The following is a 9,997-nucleotide window of genomic DNA, read 5'->3' on the forward strand; positions in this document are numbered from 1 at the left end:
AAAGGGAAAAATTCCCATCATCACAACCAACATCCAATGATATCAAATTACTAAGACAAAAGTAAATAAAACCCCAAAGATATTGACTTTACAATGATGCTATGTGAGACTCTGTGCACCACTGCTTCCTTCATGATCAACTGGACATGACTCTCCTCACTTTCACTCAGTTTGTGGACTGCACCATCAGAGGGGTCTGGACCTGCTGCTAATGTTAAAGAGGCCTGGAGATTCCACCTTGCACATTACTTTTTGTACATTTGCAATTGTACATTTTTCACTTACTGTGTATTTATTACTATAGTTTATAGTCGTTTTTATTTGTTTACTTCCTCTTTCCTAACTGTTTGCTGAGCAACTTTAACAAAGCAATGTCCCTGCAGGGATCATTAAGGTTTTACTGATTCTGATTCGCATTCTGAGAGAGCGAAAAACAGCCAATCCTCATGTTGGAGAAGCTGGAACTATCAGGAATGACAAAATGAGGACATTGCAGTACAGTTTTACAGCAATACTGCACTACCCTAAGTTCTTGGGAAAGGCTTAAAAGTCTCACTGATATTACTCATAGTGGTGTTAGTTGTTGAAGTCATAATCGCCAAGCCACCACTCAACAGTTTGTTTTTCACCATCCTCCAGCTGTCTCCATTCTCCATAATAATTGTCCTTCTCCATCACTTCACTCCTCTATTTTTTTTATACCAATTGCCAAATTCATCTCCTTTTAGATTTTCTTTAATCTTGTTCTGTGCCCCCCCCCCCCTCTTTTTTTCAGTAGCTTATCATTTTATTTATTTGGATTGGTGCCCCAAATAAAACATGGTTCTCAAAATAACTATGAACCCCAGAATTTAATTATAAACGTCTGGTCAATCATCTTTGGAGCTGGTCATCCCAGTTTACAGAATATATCATAATGCATTCTGCAGATATAACCAAACTAACTGGTTTAAAATACACCAAGCAGATTTTATTTTGAAGCATATTATGTACTTGCAATACATGCAAAAGAGGAGGCTGTTTGAATAAGAGACAATGCAAACAAGTGCTTCCAGCTTGTGACTATAGACAGAACAGTGGAGCCAGTGCAGTCACACTCTAAATGTTGGATCAATATCTGCGACACCTTAAAAAGGCGTGATATCCACAAGATGTTCACCTAGTTCTCTCCTATGACCAGATCACACCGACATCACAATCTGTTGTCTTCTATTGCCACTGCTTGGTAGGAAGCAAACCTGCTGCCAGCCGAACCACAGGAAGCGCACACGCTGTTTCAAATGATTTCAAAAAATAAAATAAACATGTCTTCATTAACTTCATGACATTACATTCGCTCTGCTCCTACGATTTTGGCTCCCTCCTGTCATGTGTGGAGCTGATGGGGAGAGAGGAGACGGAGGGGGGCTATCATGAGCCACATTATGTAAATAAGGTGCAGGAGCATGTGCCAGTTAAACCGCAGTGCCGTGCGAAGTGAGACTAGGCAGAGGCTTTGGACGGTAGAAGCCGGGGCCGTCGGTAGATGGCGGTAACCCAAGAAACCTGATCCACCGGGCTCTCGGGCACTCTGTCTCAGTTTGCAGCACTCGCATTGAAGGCAGAGGAGCTGAACAGTTTGAAGGACATCAAAAGAAACAGGAGAGCTCACGGCGGGTCCTCTCGAGTTTTGCGCGCAGCCCTCCCGAGCAGGAGCCGGAACGCTTTGTCATAAAGAAAAACGGGAAAACTAAAAACACCATGGAAGACAAATCTAATTCGTTCTCCAGCAACAAGGAGGAGAAGGCGGATGGGAATAATGTTTTTCAGAGGCAAGACTCGATACAGAAAAATAACACGGGGAGCCAGAATATGAAGGACCATGGCAACTCAGTGGGCTTCAAGGGGGAGCGGGAAGAGGCCATGGTCGGTTTTGACGATCTAGAGGGGGCGTCCAGGCAACATGGTTTTATGCAGAGGCAATTTGGGGCCATGATGCAGCCCGGAGTCAATAAGTTCTCCTTGCGTATGTTCGGCAGTCAGAAAGCCGTGGAGAAAGAGCAAGAGAGGGTTCAAACGGCCGGATACTGGATTATTCATCCATATAGCGATTTTAGGTAAGGGCTGGAAAAAGACACCTGCTCACCCTCCCTCCTCCCTCTTTTTTTTATCCACCCCTCCCGTCACCCTAGGGTCTGCAAGCTATATACACTTTCACACATAACGCTCTGTCATCGGCACACGCACAGCCTGCCCCAAAGCGCATACGCTAATCTACCTCTCTATTTAGGCAATCAGGCTTCCGCTGGCTGAGGGCTTCGCTGTCAAAATGTGCTCAGTGAGCGTGTGTGTCTGTCTGTGTGTGAGTGAGTGTGTGTGTGTGTGTGTGTATGTGCGTTTCATTGCGGCATTTTTATTATAATAGAGAGGGGCGCATTATAAGGCTACAAAGGTGTATCAGTGAAATGTCCTTGGAAAAGGGTGGTGAATGTCATGATTTGAAAACGCGCACAAACGCAGCCTTTCCGATTTGTTCCACAGCAACAACACAGCGTTAGGTCCACATTGCGACAATATTCCGCTGGTGTAGGGGCGACAGTACCTGGACACAACGTGACAATGCCAATGCACCATCACAGGTTGTAAACATTTCATGGTAGGGGGAGGTGAGACGGCGGGCCTGTGCAAAAAGAAAAAAAAAAAAAAAAAAAAAAAAAAAAAAAAGCGCACAGAATGCGGTAAAAATATCGTGCAGGGGAACGATTAGAGGGAAAATGGCCGTTGTTTTGAATTAATTAGTTAAAACTGATCTTAGAATCTGATCCTGGAGTTGCAAACATCTGACAGCGCTGATGTATGAGTGATGTGTTTTTGCTGCTGCCCTGCTGAGGAAATGTGATGGAATGTGTTTGTCTGAAAGGAGCTGCAGGAGGATCATGCCACACTTCCCTTCCCTGGCATCCCCTAAATGCCACACTCACATGATTATTGGTATTGCTGTTTTTTCATTGGCTTGTCATTCTTTTAACTGAAAAGCCTACAGTCCGCTGTCCTATAGAGACAGCCTGTTAAAGTGAAAACTACATATTCAAACTGACGACGCAGCGACTCCCCATATCATCACACATTACAGAGTCACAGATGAGCCCCGTCAGTATGAGCTGCCTCTAACATCTCCAACACACTGCGTTCAAATGGTAAACAAATGAGATCAGGTTCAGGCAGGACTGGTTCTCCACAAGCTGCGTGTTTACAGTTCACCACTTCACCAATTAAGCATCTCATCTGGCCCAGGCTCTGCACCAGTGTCCCCTGGCACAGCTTGATGGTGACAATCATCCCCGTTTTCCGCTGTAGCATGTAACGTGCCAGGGCACGTTGTTTCCTCTGCCTTTAACACAGTGCTGTCCATGGTCCTGAACTCAGAGCAGGCCTGAGTATGCAGCACTCCTTTTATAGACTTCTGCTGCTGCTGATTCAGAGCTGCTGGAGTCTGCAAACGGAATTCAAACCCAAGGAATCCGTGCACTAAAAGTTGCAATTACTCTTTCACTAGTCTTTATGGCTGTGTAGCCTTGCTTTGTTCGAACTCACACAAAAGTAGAGTGTACTGATAGAGTTTAGTATAACAGTGAGATACAACACAATGTGCATATAATAGCTCTAAACTATGAGGCATTGTTTTTGTCCCCTGCACTTTCCATATAAGAATAAAGCTAACTAGGATATCCTGAACTCACCCACACAAAGACACAGACATATGCACATGCCCATGTGCGCACACAGATGTACAATGATGGTGGGCAAGGATTAGTAGCACAACACAACAGTCAATGAGCTTAGCAGTCTCTGAAAACAATTATGTAAGGAGATTGACCCTTCTAAAAGACGGCCAAAGGCTAGGACCTGAACAATTCAGTGATATGTGTACCTTTTTTCACATTATCAATTATTGTTTTAATTAATTGCCTCAGCCAAGGAGGTTATGTTTTCAATAGTGTTTGTTTATTTGTCAGCAGGATTACGCAAAAAGTAATGAACCAATTTGCACTGAACTCCGAGGAGGGATGGGGCATGGTCTGGGGAAGAACCCATTAAATTTTAGGACAGATCTGGATCATTTAATATGAATTTGAATTTTTGCCTGTGAAGTCTGGTGTATGTTGTTTGGCCTTGGTCGAGGTCTGAGCTCTCTGAGTGCCCCTCTAGTTAGTTGTCTTGTGTAATAGGCTGTGTTTGTGTTTCTGTATGCTTTTTTTTTTAGGGCAAATGGAAATTTAGGGCAAAGGGGCTGGAAAGGTAGTACACATATTTACAGCACAGTGTGTTTTAGAACATATTATGTCAAATAAAAGGCAGATTGGAGCATCAATGGGGTTTTTGCAATTAAATGTCTGCTCAAGCAGATTGACTATTATTTCTGCTGTATTAGAAAATAACTAACTCAGGTAGGTGAAGGCATCCTAAGGCTCCTTTCTAATGACATTTTGACAAGAGGTTCTCGTCCTCTAGCTGGAGTAGAGACACAACCCTTCCATGCTGGTGAGATAGCATCCTGGCTTCAAAGCGGTACTGTGAGGTTATATCCCAGTGCTTCAAGCTATCTATCATGCTGGTGCATAAATGATGGAGGTGCAAGGGTACACTTTGCTTGGCAGGTCTCCTTGTACAGGAGCTTAAAAGCTAATCTGTTTCTCTACTGTGGGGCTTGACTTAACAACTTAATTGTTTTTGTTTGTTCGTTTTTTTTTGTTTTTTTTTCCAGGAGCGTGTATCACTAAAACACATAATTATATTAAAAATGTATTGTCCCGTATTCGTTTGGCAGAACATTATATGACCCAAAGAAGAAAACAAAAATACACTGTATGGTCTTTTACTGAAAAGTCTTACGCAAGTACAGTCCATGAATGACACCACTATTCACACGGGCTTTATATTGCTTTGTGGGAGTGTTTGAAACTCAATATCCAACATATTCTTTGTACACAGTGGCTGCTTAAAGATTAATGGCAGGTTAGTAATATTCATTATTCATGGATTTTTTGAGAGGCCTCATGCAAGGCCTCATACACCTCTGGTTATGCTAAGGAGAGGCCTTTGTCGTAGTCTAAAAGACTCTCAGTGATGTTTTCTTTCAGAGTCAGTTTTAAAGAGGGTGTCTCTAAAGACAGGACACATGGGTTTGTTGTAGCCATTACAAAGTCACATCTGGTCACAGGTAAATTTGCCATTGGTGCCTGAAGTTTATTGTGCAGAGAACTATGGGCAACTGGCATTCTCTGGCAATAACACTACTTTACTATTCCTACAAGAACTTATTCTATTTTAATATTTAAGGATGGAGAACAGCTCGTTTAGAGCATTTCTGCCAATAAAAGCAAATGTATTGCTCTCCAGATCTACAGGGAATAATGTGGGATATGGATATAGATAGTTCGGTCAACTATCTGTACCCATAGGTTGTGTTTTATTAACTTCGTCACCTATATATAAATTATACTTTATCTGAAGTCCATAGTTTTCTCACTGTATATGTATACTCCATGCAACACGTGACCTCTTGTGGCACAGTATACCCATTACATTGCAGATTGGATAGGATCGGTGCTGAGTAAGATCATGTGGGGTTCCCTCTGTTGCTTGGCAGGGGTGGTCTGGCATTGATTATGATGGAGCACTTGTTCAAGGGAGGAAACCTACAAGAAGAATATGAGCTGGCTTGATTTGGAGCAGGATTGTTCCAATAATGATTCATCTGCCTCAACTCAAGCTGACTCTGTCAACTTAAAGAGCTGAATTGTGTGGCTTTTTGGTTGGTTTTGTTGTCTGAAAATTTTTTCCTATGATGTATTGGTTGAACATACGCTCATTTTTTGTCAGTTCCTACAGGGCGTATATATCAGAGAAACCAGTGCTGTCTCTGCAGTGATACTGCAGAGCCTACAGTGCTTGGGAACAGCGATCGCATCTTCCACTTTACACAATCAGAACAGCAGCTTGTATTTACAAATTGAAGCAAGGCTCGGGATAAAAAATGGCTAGCAGAATGCAGAGGTCATCTTAAAGTGAAAGAATAGCTGGGACAGGACCTGAGGGCACAAATGAGCTGCGTGAACCGGAGCAGCAGGTGAATGTAGAGTACTGTAGGTATGCTGCAGGATTCTGAAGCAGGGATCAAACTGGGGACTGAATGTGGAGTTGGTGTTGGGAGCTGCACTTACAGTTGGGTGCACCGCTCTCGCTTACTGGTTTAACTGGGACTGGGTGCATTCTGAGAACTGGAGCACTGGAGCAAGACTCTGATACAATGATGTAGCAAGAGCTGGATACAGTGTTAGAGCTGCAGTGACACGCTTTTGACTTGCAGTTGCCTTAGATTTGCCGAACAATGAGAATTGTCACTGGACATTCAAGCATCTGAACTGCTCTTCATGTTCTTAGGAATTTCATATATTCTTTAAGTCTGTGCACAACTTCTAACTAGTGCAGAATAGTTTGAGGTCTGTTGCCTTATGATTTCTAATTCAAGAGGAGAACCATTATGTTTTATTCATTAAATAAGTGGGTGTCTTAGAGGCCATGTACAGTATAAATACCACCTACATGGGTCAAGAGAGAAATACAAATATGTTAGAGATGTGGGCACTCCGTGGGCTCTCATTTTTAATAATAATTAATGTGGAAAACATCCACCATTTCCATTACTTGAAACATAGCAATCTAACAGAAGCTGATATCTGTTATTATTGTAAATGTCATTTGTACATAGTTTTGAATATAAAACAAAAATGTATAGTTTTGATCAAAGCAGTACTTCTTCACATTCTATTTCATAAATTACTTTATTTCAGATCATCCACTTTCACTTTTTTTGAGGTCTTGTTTTTTTAAGTGTTTTTTTTTTTTTTACGTTTCTCTTTTTTCAACCACTGACTAATTAAGCTATCTTAAGTAATTTGTGTTTTCTACAAATTAAAGGGTCCCTAAAAGTATCTTAATAATCACGGTTTCATCTTTACATTTGTTCGTGTTTCCTTCAAATATGAATAGTTCTCTTGTTGTGAAGCAGTTGAACATTTAATTGATGATTTATAGCAAATGTCTTCACTGCATCCTCTTATTAAACATTTAAATATAAATAACAAAAAGAATAACTCATGCCACACGCACATACTGTTTGCATATTATGTTAGGATGTTGCCTGAAGGGGCATTTGACGACAGTGCCGTATATTCTAAATGGTAGCTATGATTTCGGGGGCATGGTGTATTTGTAGCTAACGAAAACTCAAATGGAAGGAAAACCTGCAGTCTTGGTCCTCATGCTCATTGAAATTGTTTGCTGCTATCATGCAGACTTGAGGGGAATGAAGAGCACCAAAAAACCCCAAAATGCATCATGTTCTCTCCTCCGATGTCCCACTCAACGTGTTAAGTCAAGGCTCTCCTTATGGAGCGTCCACTCCACAGGCCCAAGTTCAATGCCTGCTGGTGTAAAAATACCTGTGGTGGATATTATGAACCACCTAGAAGACCGCTGTTTAGTTGAAGTGAAGACAATTATCGGACACATGATCCGTGGATATTTATAAAGCCAAGGCCCCTGCTTAATTTATTCAAACAGATCCATTACTGGGCAGCCAGTATGCCAGCCAGACAGGCAGCCTGCCAACCAGTCAACCAGTCCATTTCCATCTTCAACAACGGCAAAGGACGGGCGGCAAGACAGAGCAGATGCAGGCAGTCAGGCATCAGTAGGGATGGCGTCAGTGGAGAGTTTTTAGCATGAGATAGGATTCCTGAAAGCATCTATTTTCATTCATGGCTGCTCGGCCTTTATGGAGGCCCAGGACACTTTGTTAAAAGAGCAGGGTGCTGATGAATCACTTCTGGCTCATTTCAACACAAAACAGAGGGCAGGGACATTAACACAGTCAGGGGGGATAAGAGGGTCTCATGCTAACAGGGCCCTGCACACATACAGTAAGTGCTTGATGTGTTTGAGTCATAGTGAACTTTTGGCGCTGACTGTCAAAAGGCTAATAAGAGTTTTTGTATCAACAGTAACAAGCACCATGAGTATGTACCTCAGTTACTGGCAGGATCGGTCAGTTGGTTTCATTGGAACAAATAATGAATGGAACGGTGTAAAAGTTTGTACAGACATTCATCTTCCCCAAGGGATGCATCCTACTGATACATCCTACTGGACTGTAATAACTTCAGTGATTCCTGACTTCTCAACCAGCGCCATTATTAGGTCAAACTTTCACTGGGTTTCTGACCAAATACCTGCTGCTGTAGTCTTTGTATATTCTTTATTTGCTTTTATTTTGTTGCTTTTGATGCTTTCTAGCCTCACTATAGCCTCTATAGCCTCTGTAGCCTCACACAAAACATGGAGGATTTTGATGAAAAACATTCTCTGGAACTGTGGCAAGGTCCATTTTTACATTTCGTTTTGATCATTTCTTTCAAACCCAGTTTTGCTCCAACTTGTTTAACTTGATTCTAATAGTTTCTGAAATTCTTCCCCCCTTTACTTTCTAATTAACTGTCTACAACAGGTTTTCTCACTTGCATCGCTGATTTGTGTGTGTGTTGCTCCGCAGGTTCTACTGGGACTTGATAATGCTCATCATGATGATGGGAAATCTAATCATCATTCCTGTGGGAATAACGTTCTTCTCAGAGCAGACTACCACCACCTGGCTGGTCTTCAACGTGGCCTCGGACACCATCTTCCTGGTGGACCTGGTCATGAACTTCAGGACGGGGATCGTCAACGAGGAGAGCTCCGAGATCATCCTCGATCCCAAGGTCATCAAGATGAATTACCTGAAGAGCTGGTTCGTTGTGGACTTCCTCTCCTCCATTCCAGTGGATTATATCTTTTTAATAGTGGAGAAAGGCTTTGACTCAGAGGTATATAAAACAGCCCGCGCCCTGCGAATCGTCCGCTTCACCAAGATCCTCAGTCTCCTGCGTCTGTTAAGACTGTCCCGACTCATCAGATACATACATCAGTGGGAGGAGGTGCGTATATGTTTGTGTCTGTGTACATCAGCGAGCAAAAAAAAAAATTGAAACGGATATTGACGTAAAAGCAGAGAGCAAGACAGTGACTCAGAGAGAGTTATGGTGTGTATGTTGTTGATGTATTGCGCTGCGTGGTGGGTCTGACTGTGGCTGGCTGCTTTTCCCAGCAGCATGGTAACAACCTTGAAAGGTTAATGCACAGTTATAATTGTGCACGTATAAAACTAATAGGTCCTGTCAATCAGCACTGGTCAGAAGGCTTATCTGTTGATGACAAGGGGTAATGTCAGTTTCAGCTCATTGATGGGTGAAATTAATTCAAAATCAGAAATCTGAAGGAATTGCCTCCAGTTTTTCAGAAAAAACTGCTTTCACTCCATGTAGTGGGTATATATGGATAGAGGGCATAATATAATGTAGTTAACATTTTTATCTAGAAATGAGTCTATATTCGAGGCTAAATGAACTGCTATCTTAATGTTATGCTGGTGTGGTTGTTCTAGATGACTGCGGTGCATTTTGTGTGAACATCCACAAGGTTAAACCCCACTGGACATAACCGAGAGTGATACATTATTACCCTCCATCGAGTCATTGCACTCCCTGACTCAGACTATTTAACCAAGCTCGAGTGTTCTCCTTCTCCTGGTAACGATTCCATTACACTTGACTGATCTACAGATTGTGCTCCTCCATATCACACCTGAACCATTTCAGCAGGTGGATACGTTTTAGACGTCATGGCCCAAAGCACTGACATTACATTAGACCTGAACTGTAGCTTAGTTAAAATGTAAAATAGGTGACCAAAACACAGTTATGTATAATAATGAGCCAGCATCGTCCTCATCCTGAATGTCCTTGCCCTAACGCTCCCTGTCTGTCTCCCTCCCTTGTTGTTACTGCTGCTGTTATCCATGCTGTTTGTTGCACCGGTCGAGGCAAATTGTGTTGTTGTCGGGGCTCGACCTGAGTGC

The 9,997-nt window shown here is 42.3% G+C and overlaps 1 protein-coding gene across 1 annotated transcript; it reads left to right on the forward strand.

Annotated features, from left to right (window-relative positions):
* Positions 1–1,445: 1,445 nt before the first annotated feature.
* On the forward strand, positions 1,446–9,547 carry LOC147818373 (potassium/sodium hyperpolarization-activated cyclic nucleotide-gated channel 1-like). Its single transcript, XM_087177472.1, has 4 exons — positions 1,446–1,476; positions 1,580–2,096; positions 8,594–9,017; positions 9,524–9,547. Exons 1-4 carry the CDS (start codon positions 1,446–1,448, stop codon positions 9,545–9,547), a joined length of 996 nt encoding a protein of 331 aa, XP_087033598.1.
* Positions 9,548–9,997: the final 450 nt, after the last annotated feature.

This window comes from Seriola lalandi, unplaced genomic scaffold (genome assembly GCF_002814215.2).
Source record: "Seriola lalandi dorsalis isolate HSWRI2012SDOR001 ecotype SW California unplaced genomic scaffold, Sedor1 jcf7180002054606, whole genome shotgun sequence".
Classification (NCBI taxonomy): domain Eukaryota; kingdom Metazoa; phylum Chordata; class Actinopteri; order Carangiformes; family Carangidae; genus Seriola; species Seriola lalandi.